General features: G+C 32.9%; 2 protein-coding genes and 1 long non-coding RNA gene across 4 annotated transcripts; 1 reads left to right on the top strand and 2 right to left on the bottom strand.

Annotated features, from left to right (window-relative positions):
• Positions 1 to 262: 262 nt before the first annotated feature.
• LOC110030986 (26S protease regulatory subunit S10B homolog B) lies at positions 263 to 7,441 on the bottom strand. Of its 2 annotated transcripts, none has more exons than XM_020733996.1 (11): positions 7,164 to 7,441; positions 6,839 to 6,953; positions 5,611 to 5,730; positions 4,469 to 4,605; positions 4,163 to 4,324; positions 3,932 to 4,018; positions 3,761 to 3,847; positions 3,450 to 3,587; positions 2,739 to 2,930; positions 2,555 to 2,653; positions 263 to 553 (listed from the first exon to the last, which is right to left on the bottom strand). In XM_020733996.1, the coding sequence occupies exons 2-11, from the start codon at positions 6,936 to 6,938 to the stop codon at positions 479 to 481; spliced, it is 1,197 nt and encodes a 398-aa protein (XP_020589655.1). In that variant the 5' UTR covers positions 6,939 to 6,953; positions 7,164 to 7,441; the 3' UTR covers positions 263 to 478. The 2 variants fall into 2 exon arrangements, with proteins under 2 accessions (XP_020589655.1, XP_020589656.1); XM_020733997.1 differs by having other exon boundaries at positions 6,839 to 6,945.
• Positions 7,442 to 9,741: 2,300 nt separating this feature from the next.
• Positions 9,742 to 12,867, top strand: LOC110030864. The gene is made up of 3 exons (XR_002294683.1): positions 9,742 to 9,952; positions 10,034 to 10,122; positions 12,638 to 12,867. It is a non-coding gene; the product is annotated as an uncharacterized LOC110030864 (long non-coding RNA).
• Positions 10,333 to 20,249, bottom strand: LOC110030863 (pectin acetylesterase 12-like). Its single transcript, XM_020733815.1, has 12 exons — positions 19,791 to 20,249; positions 18,786 to 18,868; positions 18,219 to 18,348; positions 18,068 to 18,141; positions 15,798 to 15,884; positions 15,598 to 15,722; positions 15,061 to 15,121; positions 14,869 to 14,919; positions 14,707 to 14,784; positions 14,414 to 14,519; positions 14,184 to 14,329; positions 10,333 to 10,977 (listed from the first exon to the last, which is right to left on the bottom strand). Exons 1-12 carry the CDS (start codon positions 19,975 to 19,977, stop codon positions 10,822 to 10,824), a joined length of 1,284 nt encoding a protein of 427 aa, XP_020589474.1. The 5' UTR covers positions 19,978 to 20,249; the 3' UTR covers positions 10,333 to 10,821.
• Positions 20,250 to 24,825: the final 4,576 nt, after the last annotated feature.

Genomic DNA, 24,825 nt, shown 5'->3' with positions numbered 1-24,825 from the left:
CTTAGCAACAGTCAAACAAGTGGGTGATATTGGGGGCATACCAAAATTTTGATTTTTACACACAACACCTTACCTATATATATAAAAATGTGATGAGTGGTAAGTTCGGTGTTGTGTATGTAAAAATCAAAATTTTGGAGTGCCATGCGCAAATGCATAAAAATCGGGTGCTATGTATGTAGATTTCCCTTCTTACTAATGAGAAACATGAGAAGGTTAAACAAACTACCGAATAAAAAAGTTTTAAACAAAAGGTCTTTGGTAGCTGGAAAAAGATGATAATTCAAATATAAGGCGCAAAAGCATGAAGTAACAGAGAAGCCCGCGGCACAGGATTCATACAAATCATTAAGTGAAGGGCAGTATAGTTTAAATGCATAAGCATAAATGCTTGGCGTTAAGTTTCAGGTCATTGTAACTGGATATATAAGGAAGAAATCAGAAGAAAAAAAAATGAATGCAGCAGGGAATCTGAGCTTCACTCCTTTGCAAAATCTGCATTGTAGTGCGCGCTGGACTCGAGCTTCTTTGCCTCATTGAGCTTTCTCACGGCCTGTGAAATGCCAAAGATGATGAAACTGAAGCTCGCATATGGGTTCATATTAATAAGATAATTATATGTCAATCCAAGCATGACAAACTGGCTAATTAGTGAATGAATATATCATGAAATTAATGAGAATATAGTTTAGAATCATTTGCTTGGAAAAGATTTGATAAGTAGAATAAGTGTGGATGGCATAGATGTCCGAATATAGACAAATAATATAAAATTTTATAAATTCCTGAGAGTATTTTATGTGATGGCATCTATAATTTGGTAATTATAGATTGTGGAAATGAAATTAATTTTGTTGACATGTCAGAAGAGGTTTTGTTCAATATTTGGATGAAAATCAAATTTATAACCATTCATTGTATTAGCAAAAATTATGAAGTACATTACTTCTGTTTTGACTAGAGCTTTCAAAAAAATCATGGATTATGAACAGCTTGGCTCATGCTCGATTCATTCATTAAGCAAGCGAGTCAAACATCAAAATATATGTTGAGCTTAATTTATAAATAAATCAAATACAAGACACACCTTTGTTTGATCAAGTTCAATTCATTTTGGCTTGAATTAAGTAAATAACTAAATAATTAGCTTATTAAAACTTTTATATATTATTTTTATGTTTTATTTAAAAAAGGCCTTATTGTTAAATCTTTCGAGCTAAATTTGAGCCGAAAATAGCTGCACATAAACAAATAAATTTGGATTAAGCCGAATGCTAACATATTATTCATGAGTCAATTTCAAACAAACAAAAAAAGTTAATGAGCCGAACATCAAACATTTAGCTCGCTCAAGCATGACTATTTTACACTCTTAAATTTGACAAAATACAACATGTTATGAAATTGGTTACCCCACGACGAAAGTTATAGGTAGATATAAGTAAGTTTGTAAAAATTAGATCGGACATTAAATCGGAAGAAGTGCCTAATTCAAGGAAGAAGTGCCTAATTCAAGGTTCAACGGCCGGATGACATAATAAGTACTAACATTATTCTAATATAATTTAAATGATGTGATAATAATACAATAATGATATTTTCCACAATTGAACATGCAATATTCTAATTCAATACACTTCACTATTTAATATTTGGACATAATTCTAAATCAAAATTATAGGACAAAATATTTTAATTATTTTTCCAATTTTAATATAATTTTTTTATTTTTATTTCTAACCATCTGATCAAAATCAAAAAGCCAAAATTGATTTATAAACAATAGGCTTGTTCATCAAAAACAGGTCACAGTTAAACCCGGATTTCAGCTGGTTGAGGGCCGAAGTAGTTTTAAACCTGAACCAAACCAATTAGCAGAGTAATTCAAAGTTGAACAGATCAAACCAATCAATCTGGTCTGATTTTTAAAACCATGGATGTAACTATTATAAGTTGTGAAATTTTCATCAAGGATTTGTTTTCTATTCTTGTTGAAATACTTTAGAACGATTTTATCAATTACAGGAGATTATAGCACTAGAAAAAATATGATGAATTATAAAATGGGTTGAATCGCAGGAGAGGAGCTTCAGATAAAGTTCTATTCACCAAAGAACTTGAAACCAATGGGAAAGACAACTTAGCAAATCACATTGGATTATTATCACAACATTCATAAATAATTTCAGAAAGGGAAAACCATGGACAGCAAAGAAAAGACGGAAAGAAAGAAAGAAAAGTGGAGGTCTTTCAACCATGTTGAAACATAGACAATTAGAAGAACAAATATAGATTTTGAACCGAGATTGAAAAAAAATCATCTGAGCTCAATATAAGAATAGCAACCCATGAGCAAAATGAAAAAGATTGGTGTGGATTTACCATTGAGAGAGAGGAAGAAGAGGGAAAAAAATGACATCCAAAAGATCAGCTCAAGTAATCAGCATTAAATTAGTGAAGAAAACTTGATCCAAATAGAACTAGTTTTCTTTTTTCCTTTCACTTTCCTGGTAACCAAAAGAGAGATGAAGGGCAAAAAAAAGAGAAAACTTACTTTCATGAAGTCCTCATGAATTACATAATCACGTTCAGCACGAATTGCTGACATCCCCGCTTCAGTGCAAACATTTCGAAGGTCGGCACCATTGAACCCCTGAAATCCAAAACACAGAATGGGATTAGAAATGGTCGGCGTTCCTAACAATGTCATCTACCATTGACACATCAAATAGACTCACTTCGGCTAGTTTGACAACTGCTTCATAGTCTATTTCGCCATGCTTTGCAATACCGGCTGCGTGAATCTTAAGAATCTCCATCCTGGATTGTTCATTTGGCAAGGGAATCTCTATCTTCCGGTCCAAACGGCCCGGACGGAGAAGGGCTGGGTCAAGAACGTCAGGACGATTTGTTGCCATGATCATTTTAACCTAATGCACAGATAATAATAATAGTAATAATAATAATAATAATAATAATAATAATAATAATAATAATAATAATAATAATAACCAAGTAATCAATCAGAAGTAAGATGGTCTGAGATTTATCATATGAAACATTAAAAGCAGAAAAGGTTGAGACAAAAGGTCCAGTCATCATTAATGAACAATTTACAGACATAATGGAAAGAACATGATGTGAAATTTTAATCCTAATGTTCTTACAGACTCGGGGAACAGTTCAATACAGAGTCAAATGGATTATGGGCAGAAAGCAAGGACTATAATCATTTCTTCATAAAACAAAACATAGAGAAGATAAACCATAAATGCACAAAATACTATACCATCAAGGAATAAAGCCATTACTTGTTAATATCCAACCATAAAAGTAGAAATTCTTCAAAGAAAGCTAGAACATTCAAAACATTACATGATAATAATAGTAAAAGCTATTCATCCATGCCACGCATCAAATCTAAGAAAAAAATTAAAGTTAGTCAATACCTTTCCAAGTTGGTCAAATCCATCCAACTGATTGAGAAGCTCCATTAGCGTTCTTTGAATCTCTCTGTCAGCACTAGTTCCCTCGCTAAAACGGCGACCGCCGATGGCATCAATCTCATCCATGAAAATAATGCATGGCTAAATAAATAGAGAAAAATGTTAGATAATTCTAAGTTTCGATTAGAATTTTTCAAATTAAGACAATGAAGCAAATTTTTAAGAGCACAAAAAAATAGAGAGACCAAAAATTTTGGTCCATAAATCAGGAAAGACGAGACAGAATGAAGAATTCAGAATGCATAGATACTAACTTGGTGATCTCTTGCATAACCAAACATCTCCCTTATCAATCTAGCACTTTCTCCAATATATTTGTCAATAATGGCACTGGATACAACCTGCAGTAACCAAAACAAAGTAAAGCACATATAGCTGCAGATGAAAGAAATGTCAGCACCCAATCAAAAAAAAATAGGACTTACCTTTAGAAAATTGGCATCGATATTACTCGCAATTGCCCTGGCCAGTAAGGTTTTTCCAGTTCCAGGGGGTCCATAAAGAAGAACACCCTGGAAAAAGTACAAAAAAGCCATTTCAAACTTAAAAAAACTAAAAATGCCAAAAGCTATCCCTAGAAAAAAAGAGAAAAGAAAGTAGGTAATTCATGCGTACATAAAGTGGTATTTGAACACAAAAAACTCATGCAAACTTACCTTTGGAGGTTTAATACCAACTCTAAGGAAAAGTTCGGGATTCATCAATGGTAATTCGATGGACTCGCGAAGTTCCCGAATCTGATCAGATAACCCACCAACAGCTGAATAGCTTATATTACCAGGATCCTCATGAAGCATGTTGTAAACAACAGGGTCAACCTGCAAGGGTTTTTCAAATTAACGGGTAATCAGACTACAACATCATTTACACATCATAAAAAAGAGGGGAGTAAAACATCAATAACATAAAATATACTTTTTCTGTTTCTTTTATAAAAAACCATAATCTTTAGTGAGATTTACCTCTCGAGGAAGAGCACGCATTATTGTAAGGGTGGTCATGTCAAGAACCACACGAGTCCCAGATGTCAGCTTATCTTTATCAACTTTGCTTCTGCAACCAACAACATATCTAGGACCACTGCTAGCCTTAACTATCACTGCATATTAAAAATAAAAACAACCCTGCAGTCAATAATTTGGGAGAAGCGAAGAAAAATCTACATCAAACTTTGTATTATATGATACCAATTTTATGAATTGGTAACATAAACATCTCATCAAATAAATAAGTTGTATGATGAACTTACTCATCCGCTGAAACACTCAATCAAGACAGTGTAGTTTTTAACTATGACTGCTCTTTTGAACCATAAAAAAATTCAAATAATAGACTGATATTATAGAACTTTGCAAGCACATAAGAGCACTAGGGTTGTGAGATGCACCTTCCTTGTGTTGCCTAAACCAATCAGTCATAAATGCCACAAAGTAAAATAATCTAAAAAAGTCAAAACAATCCCTTGACTCTTTACAGGCAGCCATTTTAGTCCCGGAGTCTGTAAAAGTGTCAATTTAATCCCTAAAATTTCTTAATTGGAGCTAAAATTGTCCTGTTTTGTGGACTATTTCAGCCCATATTAAAAGAGTGGGGACTGACACTTTTATAGACTATGGGACTAAAATAATCCCACATAAATAATCAGGGGACTGTTTTTGCACTTTACTAGATATAAAACACATTTACTATTTTGATTCATTTCAGGTGAAGGAGCAATTTAAAATTAGAATAAAGATTCAAAAAAATCTTTACAAGGAGCAAATATTAAAGAGTTTCAAAGAATCTAGTTTGTTCGAAAACATGTGTGAGCCAAAAAAAAGTAACTTTGCACAGAAACCGAAATCCAATAACAAATACAGACTAATAAATACCAAGAAATTCGCAAAATTTCCACAATAATTTGACAATTTAATGATGCGACTAAGGATTCAGATAAAAATAAAAAATTACGAAAAGTGAACTGCTAGAGTAGATATTATCCTTCTCTCATGCATATCAAAGATCACATTGATCAAGAAGCCAAAGAACCATTCCAATAATTTGACCAACAATTTGGTGAGGTTGCAGACAAGTATTTATAAGAAAATAAATAAAAATAACTCACAACGTTCATTATCAAGAGGTCGAAGAACCTCTCCAATAATTTGACCAACACTTTGGAGGGACTTCAAGTCATCTTCGGTCTTGGAAAACTCTTTCTTTGCATTTCTCAGGTTCTCCCTAACTGCAAACAAATTGCAACTGAAATAATTATTTTCTCAGAAAATTAGCAAGACAATGTTGGCAAATGTATACATTGAAGGAATCCCTAAAGACAAAACATTACGTCAAGTATAAAAATTACACCCAATAAGATAATCTTATAGATTTAAATAGACTTTTTACTATGAAGTTTGTATCCAACTTCAATGTCAAATAGAAAGGAAGTTTGATGAAAGGATACAACGGAGTTCGAAGAAGAGAGAAGCCCTCCCTAATAGAGGAGCAAACATTACATCCAAACTCCGGACGTAATTTGCATCTGGAGTCCAATGGTGGGGCGTCACATGTTAAGTGAGCACATTGCAATACACTGAGATTGGTCAGTGTTAAAATTTGTGGGACCCACTTGACACGTGACGTGCCACTATTGGACTCCGGAGTCCTAACATAATATTTTTTCCTAATAGAGACGCAGAAACCTAGAAACTAACTCTACACCTAATAAAAAGAAATTGAAAAGCATTCAAATGTAATCTAAACCAAGTCTTTTTAAATAGATAGTAACATTGAAAAATTCCGTAGATGCACCCATCTTTTTCAATGTTGTTCCTTACAATTCGTAGTGTCGATAATGCCTATCTTCAGCAGTGGCTCCCAGAAAATCAAGAAAAGTTGGATTTTGAAACAAAGGATAAATCTCTAATCTCATTATAAAGCTAATTGGAATCTCCCCGCGCCCCAAAACCAATAAAAACTTAGTAAAGGGTTGTGTCAAAGTCCTCATAAACTAACAGCTATATCATGCCCATTTAAATCCAACCCTCAACTAGCAAATATCAAGAGACCAGTGATGGATGAGATTGTGGGAGGCAAGATTAGGAGAATAATATTTGGAAATGGTTTTGGTAATGGGGTTTATTGGAGTTAGAAGCTGAAAATTAACCTAATCCCTGTTTACACACAAATCGATGCAGATGCGAAGGAAATAATAAGCTCAGGCATCATTCCAATCCAAGAACACCGAAATTTTGACCCCTAAACCTTTCAGAAAGCCGTAAACACGCCAGATCAAAACCAAGGATTAACATAATAATAATAATAGTCGAGATTGTAGAAGGAGCCTCACGCACCAGTTCGGACCCTGGAATTTTGCTCCTTGTAGTTGAGAAGCTTCTTACGATACTCGTTCACCACGCTCCGACGGCGGGCGGCGTCATCCGCTTCGCTCATCTTAATTCTGGACAACTGAAACAAATCAAACCAGAAATCTAGGGTTTCAACACAAGTTGGGTCGATTTAGGGCTGTCTGGCAACGGATTTAGACCAGGATTTAAACCGTATTTAAGCTCAAAGCCGCGGATTTGATAAGTCCGTATTTCACGGATTTCGGCCGTAAAGCCCAGATTTTTTAAATCCGGGAAGAGCGAAGAGGAAGACTAGAGCGAAAAGGCTCACCTTCCTCAATGGCTTCTGTTAGAAGCGGAGCGGAATGATGAGAAAGATGGGAGTTTCTATGCTCTGTACTCCGCAATCCCTTGGTTGCCCTACCAGCTAGCTCTTATCGCTTCTGTATCCCGAGGGTTAATTCACAAAGGCGATGATTCAGGGCGAAACCGGTAGAGGAGGGACATGGACTAGGGTTTCGGCAATAGAGGATCAGACCGGGGAGACGAGGGTTTCGAGCATGAGCGAGCTCAGAACCGTACACATTTTTTTTTCTTCGAAATGTGTTCCTTCTCTTAATTATTTTGTTCGTGACCTAAATTCATATTTTATTTATTTTCATCATTTAGCTCCTAATATATTTTTTTATTTTTAAATATTTTTTAAAAATATTTAAAAATGTTATTATTTATATATTTCGAATAAAAAAATAAAAAAAAAACGTAAAAGAATATTATTATTTAATTATTTAAGATTAATAATTTGTATATGTTTGATAATTTAAGGCGGATACGTCGGCCCGTAATAGTATTAAGTATATATTCCCTGCTAAAATGTTTAAATCTTATTCAAACCAAGTTTCAATTATTTTTTAGCCATATTTGTATCCTCAAATAATATTTGAATTATGTTTAAAGATCGCTCGAATTAAAAATATAAAAAATCAAATATAGTTCTCATAAATTTCTTATCAGATTTGAATATTATTTCAACGAAGTTTAAAAAAAATTTAAATATATTTTGAATAACATTTGAAGTTTTAATGTTCAAGTTTACATCGAAGATATGTCAGCCATGATCACGAGAAGATCGAACTGTCCGGAAGAAAAGAGTATGATGAAAGAGGGGTATTTAATAAAAATATCATGAAATTCAATTATCTGACTAAGTACAATCTTCCGAGCCAATGTCTGCATGGACAGAGTCATTGAGTCACAAAACATGACTGAATGATCTGAATCTGAGTGGTTCGGTCATAAATGAGACAAAGAGACATTCAAGTCAACTGACACGAAGAAACTAATTCGAGGGAAGATCTAGCCCCTTATGCAGCTTCGATCTTCTCGAAATGTCCGAAAGCTCTTTCATCCATTATCAATGGTCAACATCCAGACTAACTTAGCCTAGTGAACGAACCCTTCCAACTCAAAACCAATCAAGCTTTGTCGGCCGACAATGCGACTATGCCTAGCCAATAGAATCAACCCTGCTAAGCTGAAGCCAATCAAGCTCAGTCGACCAAGTCAAATAACAGCTGAGTGATGGGCTCATACTTGTTAAATACCCACAATACTTTGCGCAACCCCCATTAAGACGGGGGCAAAATTGTAATATCACCATATTATATTATCTTCCTTATAAATCGATAGTTTTTTATTTATATATATATATATAATTTACGAACAAAGGATAATCAAATTAGCCAAAAAGGAAGAGAAACGATTGACAATTATTACTATTGGCATCGATTTTGGAGGTCACAAATATCGGATGCCCTTATGATGTTGTGGGAGCGTGTGACGCTCACACATGCCCTCCCATAGATCGAGGATTCCGTCGGGACAATACTTGATGCATTCCGTCTCAGGATTAGGATTTACCGTTTCCTGGTCGTGCTCGATAGCGACCACCACTGATTGGTGACGATTTCCCGTTCTAGGGGCAAGCCGAACGATCATTATAAGGCCTATGTGGTCTATTCCGGTGATTTAGGAGCTTTCTGCGTCGTAAAATACACTTAATGAACTCCCAGAGGAAAAAAAAGCATTTTATTGGGCATTTTTTAATTTTTAATTTCTAATTTTGAAAGTTAACAACCATATGGCCTTCAATTTGGATGGTAAAATTTCTAAACAGTTAAGCAATCATACAATTATTTTTTTGAAATTTTTCATCAATAAAATTGACTTTTCTATTCTATAAAATTTCCCGCATTTAAAAAAAAAAAACTTACTTTATAAATAAGTGAAAATATTTATAATTTATATCAATTTAATAAATTTATTTAATAAAACCTTTATAAAACCCTAAAATTATTATATAAGGTTTTATATACATAAAATACAAAAAGTATTTTATTTATATATTTAACACATAAAAACTTACCATTTACTAAATTATCACTAAGATAACTCCTTTCAATTTATTTTTTCAGACATTTACATATATTTATCACACACTTCTTATGTATTTATATATCTAACCTTAATAATTTTAATTTTATACTTCTAACACTCTAAATTTTGAATTCACATAAAAAAAATAAACAATATCATTATTATTATTAACTTTAAAAAAACACACTTTTTTAAATATAGGCAAAATAATATAAATATTAAAAATTTAAATTTATTTATTAGATATATAAATACATAATAATTATATTTTTATGCATCTAAATCTCTCTTTTAATCAAAATCATAAAATTATGGTAGAGGAGGTAAAAATATCATAGCAAATATCATCAGGGGCAATTCAGTAAAAACATTAATAAATTCAGTGTATTTGATTTTATTAAAGTTAAATAAATTTGAGAATTAATATTAAATAATTAAGAAATTGAATTTACCAAATTCAGTTTATGTAAAAGCTTCGAGGGGACATCAGTTGGGAAAGGAAGGGATGGGTCCTATGGCGTCATGTGATGGATAAGAGCGGGAGGAACAGCTCAGAAGCTCATCGGAGCTTCATCTCTAGAGTAATCAGCCCAACCCTAGACCAGGAGAAGGCGCCATCTGCATCTTTATGAGCTCAAGGTGAAGGCGTGGTTGGAGCTCGAGCACCAAAGCCTTACGGATCGGGTATGCCAATAAAAACCCTAGCCGCTCCCTCTATCATTGGGTAGCTGTCTATTCGTCTCCCTTAAGAAAGTTTGCTTTTAGAATCAAATGGTTTCGTGCATTATGGAAAGAGAGGATACTGGGGACGAAGACCTAGAGCCGTTTGATCTGTAATCAGTGGTTTGGGGTTGGTATAATTTTATCCTTGACTTGTTTATTTGATCTGATTAAGCCATATAATTACGTTTTTTTAGGAAATTTGCTTTGGTTTGTGCATTAATTCTTATGTAATATGGGAAACTTACATACAGCACGCGATTCTTATGTATTTACATATCTCAAACCAAAATTTTCATATTTATATACATGGCACTTTGGTGCTCTGAACCTATGCATGAAAAGTTTAGTGCTATGTGTGTAAATTTGAAAGTTTAGGTGTGAGACATGTAAATATATAAGAAGTGTATGCTATGCATGTCAATTTCCCATAAGAATTAATGCACCAAAGTGTGGTTCGATCCTTACATGTTTCTTTTCAGCATCCTAGTTTAGCATGAAAATCCTAGCTATATTTTATAATTTCTCTTCATATTTTGTTCAATATTTATCAAAAAAGTTGTGTAGAGATTAACTAATAGGTGTAATCAAATGAAGATGAACAAAAATTTATATATGCATATCCATTTTACTGGAACAAATAAAGATGCATCAACATAACAATGACTTTATAAGCCAGGAAATTTTTTTTTATATAATTATTGACTATTCTGTAAAACATGTCAAACAAAATTATCCAATAGAGTACAATTGATTGCACTATAGGTCCAAATATGGACAGCTATAAATTCATAGAATTACATTCACTTCTACATTTCTTATGACATTTCAAGTTAAGGATATGGTTGCAGAGAGACACTAGGGAATGTCGAAGGAGGCTTCTTTCTTTTGACTTGGTGATGACATGTTTTGTCACATGGATAAGGACAATCCGTTTCTTTAATCCGAGATCGGCCAAAGTACCAGTCACCAACAGACTCTGCGATTCCCTGCAAATTATCAGCAAATTATAGCAATGTGAACAAGTTGGACATTTGAGGATTTTTCTTGCATAGGCAAGAATGATAAAAATATGGATTTTGCTCATAAAATGGATCCATTTGGTATATTAGGTTTATTTATTTGGATTACATAACGCGGCATATTGAAATATAACTTGCTACTTTGCTATTCTCCCAAACTAGAGCAAAAAGATAGCAGTTAGCAAATAATCTCAGTGTTCATTGTTAGTTCTACATTTTTTAAACAATATTTATTACTCTATTTTGTTCTATTAGATTTCAATTTCAGGAATTGTTAAAAATGCAACTTTACCACACTCTGTTTAGTATTAAGCCTAACAAGCTTATTACTGCACAAGTTGTCTAGCAAGTTAATAAGCTTCTGATCTCTTTTAATGAATCCTGTTTAGGTTCTTCAATTACTTTAGCATAGTAAATGTAGTCAAGGGACAAAAACACTGCAGTAGATTGATCATTTTGAATTCAAGAAAAATGATAGAGAAAAAGAGAGTCATTTAATTTTGGAATGTGATTAAAATATTTTTGTAAGATTTACTATTAAGATTTGATTAAATTAGTTAAAATTATTAGTATCGAGAAATATGTTTAGAGAAATCATGTTTTAATAAACAAATTACACCTAAATTAATATGGGTTGATGATGGGATAACTTTGATGAAATAGGATACATCTATCTCAGTTAAATATTTATTTTAATACCTTTATTGACAGATTTATAAATTTCACATCATATAGGACCTATATGTTGATTTCAATGATGTAATTTTGTGGGATCTCTATTAATTTAAAATCTCATGCTCACTTACATTGAAGTAAGAAGTTATTTTTATAAATGTACATGTCTTTATTAGGGATGTTATCATTGATGTTTGTAATAAATTCTCAGATATTTGTAGGTTGTTAGCCTTGTCTCGAATACTTAGTTATTTGTTATTCATATCATTGTACATCTCTTTTAATATTCATATTGAAATAGTGAGTTACATAGTTATTTTTATTTCAATTTATTGTTACACAAACTCTATATATTGAATTAATTCATTTAGTAGCAAGATCTATTTTTCATGTGTGTTATTATTATTAAATACAATTAACTTACCCGACAAATCATGTTTATTATGAAAATAATGCTAGTCTTGTTGATTATAATTACACCTTGTAAATGCTTATTTGTGATACGTAGAGTGTATAAGCTTATTTATATTGATGTGTATATCTGTAAAACCCTTTTGATATTAATTAGCTAGGCCAAAAGATTTATTTCTAAATTTCCTAATTTTAAGGTATCATAGTAACATCGACTATATATATATAGATATAATCACACTAAGATAAATGATTGATGAGTTAGATAGAGGTATGTATGAGTATACCTGATGTAATAGCACATGAATGTTAGCATATATGTACATTAGATTACTAAAAGTATATGAAACTTTTTCACTGATAAAATAAGATTTTAATCTAATGATACACTTATTAGCTAGCTATTATTACAGGGTAAATTTTTTTTTTTTTTTGTTCACGTTGTATGTTCTAGTGTATTAGCATTTATGCTTTAATAAAGAAGATTTGTTTATTGGGTTTAAGTTATCAAACTCACTCATTGTAGAAGTTTTCTTAACAGGTTCAACTAGGTTACTTGGTGGATCATCGCTACAAAACTGGCTTTTAAACAATCATATTGCATTCAATAATTAAGTTTATGCTGTAGTTTTATTTTTACTTCAGTTTGATCTGAGTAGTTGTGCTAATATAGTTGTTGCTCCCACAATTTTTTTGTTACTCACTATTTTTCCTTCTTTGTTAAGCCATAACATGGCTTTATTAATATAATAAAATATTATTTACTTTTCATTGCTTATGCTTACTGTTTATAATTACTGGTGTATGAGTTTTTTTCTTTCTCGTACAAAATAGGTTCAAATAAATCTTAATTTTTGAAACTTATTTCAGTGATTGATGCCGTTCCCTTTGTTGTATCATGTGTTGCCGAGGTGTAGTGCCTTTTGGACCCAACTTTTGACACCCAACCCCTTGTATGGGCACAAACAGGTCAATTTTTAAAACTAATGTTTCCAAATTCTTAAAACTTATTCATGTATGGATGCTCAAATTTATCCTGGTGGCATTAAAAACATGGTTTTGATAACTTCGTATTAGAGAATAGAAAATTTCCTTAATATTTGCATCCTTGAAGTATAAACCATAGTTCTTTCTCTTCATTTTGGAAAATTGATATAATAATTGCATTTTCAGCTGGTAATCATAATTAGTCAATTCTTTGCTTATGTAGTGGAGAATTGGATGAATATGTTGAAAACTAGCTATATCTAATTCAAACATGGAGCAAAATAATAATAATAAGAATAATGAAAAAAAAAAAGACCAACACACAAAAACATAGGACCAACACACAAAAACATAGAATTTTTGTACAAGTTCACTCTATTGATGCTTTGGTTTGGTCATGTTGTTGCCACTATAGATTTCAGTATGGTTTGATTGTGGAGATTTATAGCCTTGATTTTTTTAGATACAATATAAAGAAGATGCCCCCTCTTTATCATAGCAAATCTAAATTAGCTTAATTTATGATAAAATCTCTAAAACACCCTTAATAAAAATAAATAAAATCATCCAAAATGCCCCGAATATAATAACCTGCAAAGAAAATGCATACTTGTTCACTACTCCATCTCGAAACCGATGCGAGGGAGCTCTCTAGCTCCCTACCAACTTTCTAGGAAACCTTAACATGAAGGACGGCTCATAACTAAATCTTCATAGCACATTTTCTTCGTAGGGCAAAATCCTAGGCTTCACAACTTAACAAAATAAAGCTCATGCACGCCTTAATTTGGTTATAAGTTTGATCAACTAGCCATATAATGTCGACTGAAAAGAAATCCACACAATGCCCATATATGTACATATCTAACACCTAAACTTTGATATTCACATTAATATCACTTTACCTTTGTATGAAAAGGTGTATTTTATTTTTTTTAAGTTAGTAATAGTGGTATTTTTTATTTGATATGAAAGATTTGGGTGTTAGAAATGTAAAAATCAAACTTTAGTTGTTAGATATGTATATTCATAAGAATTTTGTGGTATATATGCATATGACCCAAATAAAAAATAAATGGGATTATGTGTCATCATCATACCTTATTCCTAATAGCTGGGGAGTTGCTACCGAACCAAGTGTCCTGCCTCTCACTTTGGCAATGAGCAAAGCATGAATTTATAAATATCCCATTTTCTTTTGATAGCGAGAACTTTTCCACAATTCCAAGCATTTGATTCCTGAAGTCTATTATAGAAGGAAGATATTAAGAGCAACTTTTGAGTTAATTACTGCAAAAATTAAATTACAAAAGAAAAAAAAATTAATTACCTTGCAGAAATTGGATTTGACTTGTGTTGCATTTCGCATTATCCATCTTACAATCTTCCCAATAGCCTTGTGGATCAGCCACTTTGGTTGCCAGACTTTCTTGAAGCTGAAAACCAAGGGAGAAGACAGAAGCGGTATTTCAGGTTTTTATCATTTCCATTGGCTGACCATTTAGAAAATAAGGAGATTCATAAGGTTTTAAATGACAATTTACGCTTCATTCATAATAAATTCTCACTGGAAAAATGAAGTATTCAGCTTACAATAGTATGTTTTGTAGGATAGTGTTATACCTGCCATACATCATAAGCTGTATTTAATAGAAAAAGAGGAGTCTGAACATGGGAAACCACATTCTGTGGAAAGAAACACTGAAAAGAAACAAGGATGAATAATTATATTTATGAATCTTATGACTTATAACTACATATAACTTCTATAGATGAATAAATTACCAAAGTTGGATTCAAGTGTGAAGTACAGGTCGGTAAGTTCCTTGCCACCCCCTAGTTGTCCAATAAGTTAATGTAGTAAGGAAAGCTTATGAGGTAGTTATGAGAGTAAATGAATACTCTTCATACAAGTTATGAAATCCTTAAAGAACCATAAGTTGTTTTCTAAGCTCTAATAAGCGACTGTATAAGTACCTGTAACTTCACTACCCCTCCAAAGAATGATCTTAAGGTGCGGCGACCCGCCACATCAATACTGTATTGGACAAATAAAGCAGTCATTAGCCGGTTCAGATGATAATTTTCGCAAGAGATAAAGATAAATTTATGAATTATTTAGGAGCTATTTGATTGTCTGCATTATGGTTGTGATGTGAACCAAATGCACTTAATTTTAAAATCCGGGTGCCTAGTTAGATGTTAAAGATGGAATGCAACCAAATTTTTTGATGAATTTGGAACTTGTCCTTTAGCACAAATTTTATTGTGATTTCATTTGACCTCCAACCAAATGCAAAAAAATAATATGCTACTTATGTTTTCCAACAAACCAAATAATTTTAAAGTATTTCAAATACACGATATTTCAATTACACTGTATTCTTTTTTTCACTAATAAAAAAATCTCTTAAACAAAAACAGAAACAAAATATGAAGAAATCTAGGTGGCAAAATATTGAGATATACTTAGCAAATAAATAAACATGTAAGCTATAAATGAGAGTTTCATACGCATCAAGGAACATTCCTGCATCTGCAAGACACTTGACTCTTATGCTTTCCGGAAACAATGCTCGAAATTGATCACAATGGTGTATGGCTGCCATGCCGCCGGCAGAGCAGCCGGTAAGAAGTGCCTGAATACAGACCATGGTGTCACAGAAGGGAGAAAAATACTGAGACAAATCCACTGCAAAAGTGAGGAATTTAACCTGATTGGCATTACGCATTCCCTTCGACATTAACTCTTCCATAGCAGCTAACCAAATGCGATGACCACGGAAAAAAAGCCCTGCTGCCTGAAATGGAGCCAGCCAACTTAGGGATCTAGCGCGATTTGTTAATGACTCTTCATTTCTTTGGGAAAAAAATATTTTTTTAAGGGCATTTACATACATGCCATTCAATTCTTATGTATTTGCATATCTAACACCTAATTTTAATTTTTACATACATACCACCCACCCAAATCTTTTATATCATTTAAAAAATCCAACTATTTTAAATTTTAAAATGTCAAATGCACCATTTCATATATAGGTAAGATGACAAATCTGTAGGAATTGCAGTTTAAGTGTTGGGCTTGTAAATACATAACTACTTAGGCCCCGTTTGGGGCAGCTTAAAAGTGTGGGTGGCTTTTTGAAAACGCCGCCACACCGTTTGGTTAGCACTTATCACCAGCTTATGTAAAACAACTATTTTGAAAATACAAAAGACGCGGACCGCAGGCCTACCTCCGCGGTCCGCATTTTTCGAAATTAATTTTTCGATTTTGCCCCCTCTCTCGTGATTCCTCCTCCTTTTTTTCGCCCTCGTGACTATTCCCTTTCCCTTTTTTGCTTTCGCTCCCGTGACCTAGCCATTCGGTGGCTATTCCCTGCGGGACAACGCCGCACGTGGTTCGAGTTCTTCCGTTTCTACGATATCGCAGTCAGACAAGTTTGTTCAGGGTTCTGGAGTGTCAGATGCAGGTGACATGGGTCGTGATATGCTGCTACATTATAAAGTTAACATTATCATATTTTTTCCTATCATTTTAACATGTTATTTTTTCTTTTTTATGGGCTCTTATTATATTTTGTAGTAGTATGTGCTGGTGCATTTGACTTTTGTATGTGTAACATATTTGTTTGATGTGATCGGATATGTTTTAATTATATAAATATAAATCAACTTTTTGGTATTTTCTTGTCTGAACAGTGATATTTAATTTTGTTGAGAAAAAAATAAATTCTGCTGCACAGATTATTCATTTAATTAAATTTTTTTTTTCCAAATAAGCTGTTTACAAAACGCACTAACCAAACAGCTAAACTGCTTATTCAGAACAGAGGCAGAATGATCAATTTTCCAGAATCAGTTGTTTTCCACAAGCTCCAACCAAACAACTAGACAGCTTTTCCGGATCAGATGTTCATCAGCAGATTATCAGGATAAACTGTTTATCAGCAGAAGCTGGATAAGCTGCAGCTGCCCCAAACAGACCCTTAGTTGTATGCATGTAAATTTTCCTTTTTTTTTAATTAGCTATAAATGCATTTTCCATTAAAGAAGAAGCGTGAAGAAGGATGTCATACGTCCTAAGAAATCACTCATTCTAAGAGTGGTTGCATAAAAACAATGTTTGACTTTAGAGCTTCTCATGAAATATCAACAGTTAAACTAAAAGATGTCTTGATATTTAACTTAACAGTTTTAAGATTTCTTCTAGTTAAGTAACTGACATCCTTGTTAGTGTTTTTAACCAAAAATTACCCATTATGTAGAGGGGATTCTAGAGTTGATCCGTGATTCCTATAATTTCAAGAGGTGGCTTTCATGTAACATTTTGTTATATTTAGATTCAAGAGGTGGTTGTCATAGTGCAACACTTTATTTTATATGACATTTAGTTTCCATCTTTAGGTTGTTGTAAAGTTCATAATTCTGACACTATTTGTAACAGCCTGAACTCTTAACTTATCGAGATATTATCAACTTTGGCTACTAACCTCACTATTTTGTCCAATTATTAGTATTCTTAATCCAAAGTATTCTATAATGCAGAAACTAGATAGAATTCTAGAGGTGGTATGTAGTTCCTATTAAATCAAGAGGTGGCTCTCATCATTTAACATTTTGTTCCATTCAGGATAAGCAGTGGCACTTAATTTTCATATTTAGGCTAGTATAATATTGTAATACTATTTGTAACAGTCCCGACTATCACTCATTTTGATGTTGCCCTTTTTGGCCTAATAACCTCACGATTTTGTACGAATGGTATAACTTTCAATAAGATCTCCCATTCCAGAAGTACTCTCATAAAAACATGCTTAATTTTGAATTTTTTTCAATAAAATTGCAACCATTACAACAAAAAACACTTTTATAATTAAGAATTCAGTTTAATACTACTCAAGAAGTTTCACAACCATACCAGTGATAAAACATCAGATGGACAAAGGAAGAATAAAACATAAAAAAAACTAATACTAACCCTGTCATAGCCTTCGCCAAGGAAAGACGCACCATCACAATAGCGAACCTTAACTCTGTTCCAGTTATAAAAATCTGTATTTTTTAAAAAATTTTAGTTTTGCCATAGATTCTTAAATGGAGAAACTTTAGTTTAAGGTTGAAAAACCCACCTGGGTTTTCCTCAGCTTTATCGCTCAGAATTCCAGTGAATTGTAGCTGCTTCTCCATGTAGTATGATGAACCTCGGTGAGATTTCTTGCGGTAAAGGCATGATTGGATATCATTGCACCAACCTCCTCCCTGACGAACTCATTGAAACCAAAGTAATGTTTTTTTTAGAATAAGACAAATTTGTAAGAAAATATGCTAGGGCATTTACATACATACCACACAAATCTTATTTATTTACATATCTAACACCAAAACATTCATCTTTACAAGCATACCACTCATATCTTTAACATCAAATAAAAAATACCACTCATGCATGGGTTTACGATACCGGTGTGTTATAAATGTAAGTAACAAACTTTGGATGCTAGATATGTAAATACCTAAAATTTGTGTGGTGTCAGGTATGTATGTAAATTACCCAATATGTTAACGTTTTATGCATTATGGGGGAAAAGTGCATCAGATAGTTATAAGTTCATCAACAGTTTCAACATGAAAAGTGATGTAAATGAATTAGAGTTTGAGTTTGTAAAACTGTCTTGTGTTTTTTTTTCTCTTCTAACCTCTAATTGGACAAGCCAACTGTGTGCTCCAGATCCAAACCCACGGTGAAGGTGGTAACCAGGTAAGCTGCCATCCATGCATACTGCATCAATCAAAATGAAGTAATTAGTCGGCAGATGATTGTGAAGTTTAGATAACATTTGTTTATTTATTTTCACTACAAATATCAAATTATAACAATGAAATTGCAAATCATTGTATGTACGTAAATATCTAACTTCTAAACTTTCAATTTTTACATGCATGCAACATCATCTATGCATAAAAAAGTGAGCTTGAGTTCGAACGGTTGCATTTTTGATGTGATATGAAGATTTGGTTGGTATAAATTTTTAAAACTGAAAGTTTAGATTTTGGATATGTAAATATATAAAGAATTGGGTGGCATATATGTAAATGCCCCCAAATGTTGAACAGAACTCCCAACGATAATAGTAGCAGATTGATAGAACAACAACAAAACAGTTTTAAGAGATTCATGTACTGCATCTAAAAAAAAACACCCACTCTATATCATGATTTTTCTTACAAATTCAGATAAAAAACATTTTTTTGCAGGAGTTTCAGAAATTTAGATGTTTGATCTGATCAATTTACAATATAATTGAAATTCATTCTCTAGTTCATTTTCAATACATTTGAAATTCATCAGAGTTGGGCGAATTCGGCTACACTAATGAATTCCCACTACTCTAGTTTGCGTTAAGTGATGCATGGCACCATCATCGATGCCCGTAGCTCATAGTCTGTCAACCACCATCTGTTGCCCCTCGCAGCCCGCTGGCGCTGATTGCTGCTCGAGGCCCGTCGCCCCTCGTTCTATTGATTTCATTTTTCTTCAAATTAAATAAAAAATATAAAATCCTGCATTTATTTTAGTGAATTTCTTTTTCACCAAACCAAACAGCCCTAAAAAATATCATAAATCACTATCACATACGAAAAAAGAAAAATATAGGAAAGCAACAAAACCAGGTAATTCAAAAAGGGAGCAGCTCAATTACAAGCTCCAGTGGCAGCTGCAGCTGGAATTAGAGTGAGAGGGACGAAGAGAGGCGGGAAGCCGACAGGCATCTCATCATCAGAAACCCTCTCCCTCTCCCTCTGCGTCAGATTTAAGTTCTCCAAACCGAGAGCAGATCCCACGAACAACAGAAGAATGAAGCCAGAAACACACAAAGAAGCCATCATGGCTTCCGATGGGATGAAGATGAAGCACAGAGAGAAACTCTTAATTAGAATTATACATAAAGAGAAAACAATGGGAGAAGGGAGTTTAAGAATCTGCGCGGCGGAAGCAATGGCGAGTAAGTTCTACAAAAACGGAAGCGGTTACAGCTAGAGTGTTTACTTTCTTGCAATGAAAATGGAGATTTGTCATTTATGAGAAGAGTAAAGGGTAGAAGGAAAAGGAGGAGGAGGGAAAACGGAAGCGAAGCCGCGCCAACCATTTTTTCTTTTCCTTTTTTATTTGTCGGGCCATTTAAATATCAGTAATACTAAAATATATTCTGCACCGACGGCCAATCATTGATCTCCACGTCTCCCATTGATGATTGGCTGTCCAGAGTACTATTTCCAAATGGAATTTTTTCTCGAGTAATAGAGCTGGAAAAGCTAACATATGTCCCACCTACATTTTATGTATTTAGATACATAACATGCAAATATTTAATATCACATCATAATAAGAATTGAGGCTAGTTTTTCAACTAGAGTGCAAGAGTGCAAGCTTGGGACTTATCTCCAACAATATGGAGGCGTTTTCTTAAATGCACAATTATAAGCCCCATCATCATGCAAGAAGGCTTGTTCAAATCTACCCACTTCAACCAACCAACATGAATTCTTCTATTAATAGCCCCATCTATGTCACCATCGTTCAAACCAACCGACCCGAGATACCTAAATCATTCACACATCTTAATGATTTGATCACCCAAAGTTACATTTTTGTCACTATAGCTAATACTACTAAAATTACAATCCATGTATTCAATTTTAGTTCTACTCTAACGAAGGCTTTTAAACTCCAATGTTGACCTCCATAATTCAAGTTTTTCCCGGGCTTTTTCTCTTTTCTTATCCACGAGTTTCTTATCCACGAGAAGATATCATCAGCAAAAGGCATACACCAAGGTGCATCCTCCTGTAAATGTCCAGTAAAACCATCTATAACTAAAGCAAAGATAGATGGGCTATGTAAGTATCTTTAATAGAAATATTTTTCTTTGCCATGGACAATTTATATGTCTTTTGTTCTCAAGAGACGTTAGAAGTGGGGGAGCTAGCACATACTAAAGCTTTTGATGCACATGCATGCAAATATGAAAACTTTTGACACAATAATAGTGCTAAACTCATCTTTATTATAGGTGCCTCCAAATCATATTTACACATCCATCTCATGCATAATTTTTTTTCCTTTTTTCATTTTTTAAAGTATATTTTTACTGACTTAATAACAACTTTTTTGGGTTTGCATAACAATTGAGGGAGAAAATTATCAATCCAAAATTCATTGCAATTGTTTCACTATTGCTAACATATGTCATGAAGCGATGAAAAATTATAATTTAGAACTTATGGTGAATCTTGCCTTGCTTTGGTATAAATGGTGTCCATAGCAGGTATTAAGAGCAATTATACTGAGATGTAGTGTTTGGTCTTACATGTTAGATCTTTGACTCATGTAGAAAAATAAATACATAAATACACTAGGATTTGCTTAGAAGCTATTGATTTAACAAATGATGAACTTGATGAGTGTTATGGAAATAAGATGACATCAACACAAATCTGTTAGCATTGCAATTGAGAGTGGGAGCCTCTCTTTTGGAATAAGGAATCTTTGGAAAAAGCTCAATAGTTTGATGGCCTATAAAACATATCTTTAGATGGAGCACAATAAATGAGCTTAGATGTGGGGAGAGAGCAACAAAGTTAATTTCCTTTTGTGGATGTCATAATTCGACGTAACGTATTGCGCTATTATGAACATGTTGTTAAGACGGTTTAAAAGCTTATTTGGTTCAGATATTGTTTTAGTTTGACAAATATGTTAAGACGGTCCAAAAGCTCATTTGCGTCAGATATTATTTTAGTTTGATAAATATCGATTTTTGTCAAACTAAAACAATATTTGACGTAAATGAGCTTTTGAACCGTCTTAACAACATGTTCACAATAGTGTAATACGTGACGTCGAATTATGACATCCACACAAAAAAATTTAGGTGGATAAAATTTAACAAATCTCTTATAAAATCTCTGCAATTTGAACATCTTGTTCGTTGCACGCAATACCCATTACCATGATGAAAGAAATGGAACTTGTTAAATTCAAGTTGTACTCCGATAGACGATACAAAGTAACTCAAATAATGGAGCAATTTATCGTTTGATATCATGACCAAATAATCATTGGCGATCGAGCTATGGGGCGAGTTTGTATAACACAAAATAATAATAATAATAATAATAATAATAATAATAATAATAATAATGCCAACACATTCGCGGGAGGGAATATAGTCATTATGTATGCCTACAAAATGTATAAACTAAACATTAATGGAATAAAATTTCCTTCAGAAAAAAGATAAATTAATACATGTCCCAATGGTCTATAATAGCCCAGAGGGCATCTTCCACTAAAACTCAAAAATATGAGAAGAAGAAGACTTAAAACCTTGTAACCCTTTAACCACTATAGAAAATGAGACTATTTCCGACGGCCTAATGACTGTCAGAAACTATATGAAAACCGTTGGTTTTTTATCTTCTTACGACGTAACTATGGCTTTGAGGACGTAGTTAAAATTGTTGTGTGTAATTCTTTATTTTGGAAGTATAAACGTACACACTACTCAATTATTTATGTATTTACATATCTAACATATGAACTATAATTCTTACAGACATACCCCCTTACCTATGCATAAAATACGTGTTTCACTTTTAGAAAGTTATAATCATGATATTTTTGATTTGATATGAAAGATTTGGTTGTTAGAAATATAAAGTTAAAATTTAGGCATTGGATATGTAAATACATAGGAAATGGGTGGTATGTTCCAAAAAAATATATTATGAAAGCATCCAAGACTTTGTTATATACAAATCTAACACCCTCTTTTATTCATTTTTCAAACAGTCACTTAAATATCAAAATTCATGATAAAACACCAATTAAAATTTTTCATTTATTTTTATTTTTTATCAAATTCTCAATGATTTGATCGTGTCACACCTAAAGACATCAGTTCCACAGTTCAAAAATTTTGCCTCATTGCTTGATTTTACACTTGATTGCTTGATAATTTTGTATTTTCTTAAATCGCACTAAACTAACGGTTCAATTTACATAAAAATTTATATGAAAGATTGAATCAAAATTACCTTTGATTTGACTATCTGAAATCGCGATTTGGTGCACCACAAAGAAAAATCCAGGAAATAGGGTTCAGCGTTTGCGAGAGGTGGGAGGAGAGTAAATGAGAAAATTTTCATGTTGGTCCACTATTTAAAGACTTTCGGATGACTTGCGCCGCAAACTCTGACAATTATTTATTACTTAATAATCGACGGGTGTAGTCGTTGGTTGCTATGATATGACAGTCGACTTATAACACAATTGACTATATTTTTTTACGACGATCTATGATCATCTGTTTATAATTTACAATGAAACAGTAGAATTAAATTGTCCGTTTGTCTTCAAAACCCATTGAAAAAGGCTTTTACTAAATAGCTAAGGCTTTAGGAGTTGGAAATTCGTCGAAAATCAAGCTTCCCAAATTCCGTTGATAAACAACTAGAATTCAACTCGATATTTCCGACTCAAGTAAAATCGTCGATTATCCTGTCGGTATTAGTTGTTTTCCCCATAATGTATCATGAGATGAGGGAGTTTATTTGTACGAAACATATCTTGTTCAAGTGGATAAAGGACAACAATTAAAATTAGTTCATATTTTAATACGAAATAATTATCATTGAATACTACTTACTCTTGTGCGCATTACATATACATATTATTACACTATTATTTATAATACTAAATTGTCCTTCACAGAAACACAATTTGGCTAGGAGCAAATGGACCTCCTGCAATAAAAAAAGTTGATTAATGTGTAATTTTGTTAAGAATCAATTATTTTTATCATTCTCTTATTTATTTCATAGCCGTTCTTCAAAATTACAAAGAAAATTAGAGAATTAAATGTATATCTTGAATGCACTAAGTTTAAACCCATCAATTAAGTTCAAGATGAACACACAAGCTTGGTTTAGGACAAACTCATTCGGTTGAGCTCAATGAAAACTCGCCAAATGGATTCAAAGCAAACTACTCATTGGAATTAAGGCTAACCTTCTAGCATGGATTTAACCAAGACTTGGTCACCAAAATCATGAAGAACTTGCCAAATCCGCCAAACATAATGATAGTCAACCAAGCAAAAAAGCTATTCAATGACCTTTACTAGAGCAACCAACGACTTCCGCTCAACTTGATTGATCGAGTACTAGTCAAAATTTCAACATTACATGCCTCCTATATTTTATAGTAACTAATGGGCCTAGCCTTGTATGCATGTGCATATTCTATTTGCATTTCATATTGTGCTCCAACCCTAATCCTTATTTATAAATAGATATGTTCATGGTGATGATTAAGTTTATGCAATTTTGTGCACTTAAGCCTTGATTATCGTTCCATTGAACTTATAGTGAAGTTTCTCCCTACTCTCACTTATTTTATTGAATTATATTGCTCGTGGGATTATTCAACCTTCTTCAAACTAATTATTATGAGCCTTTGAATTAAGCATTAATTTTTTAATGATTGGTTGTCATGTTCACTCATTAATTGCAGGCTCAGTGATGTAAATAGAAAGATTTGTACAATTTGAAAAAAAAACTATAACAAAAGAACAAATAGTCAATTTGAAAAAAAACTTATTGTCAGCATCTTTCAGATATGAATCTATGTGATTCAGAAGGGAATAACTTGTATCAATATCTCAGTTTTAATTC

The sequence above is a fragment of the Phalaenopsis equestris genome, unplaced genomic scaffold (assembly GCF_001263595.1).
Source record: "Phalaenopsis equestris unplaced genomic scaffold, ASM126359v1 Scaffold000761, whole genome shotgun sequence".
Classification (NCBI taxonomy): Eukaryota; Viridiplantae; Streptophyta; class Magnoliopsida; order Asparagales; family Orchidaceae; genus Phalaenopsis; species Phalaenopsis equestris.
Note: the sequence above shows the minus strand (reverse complement) of the source record. Positions and strands in the feature narration are given on the sequence as shown.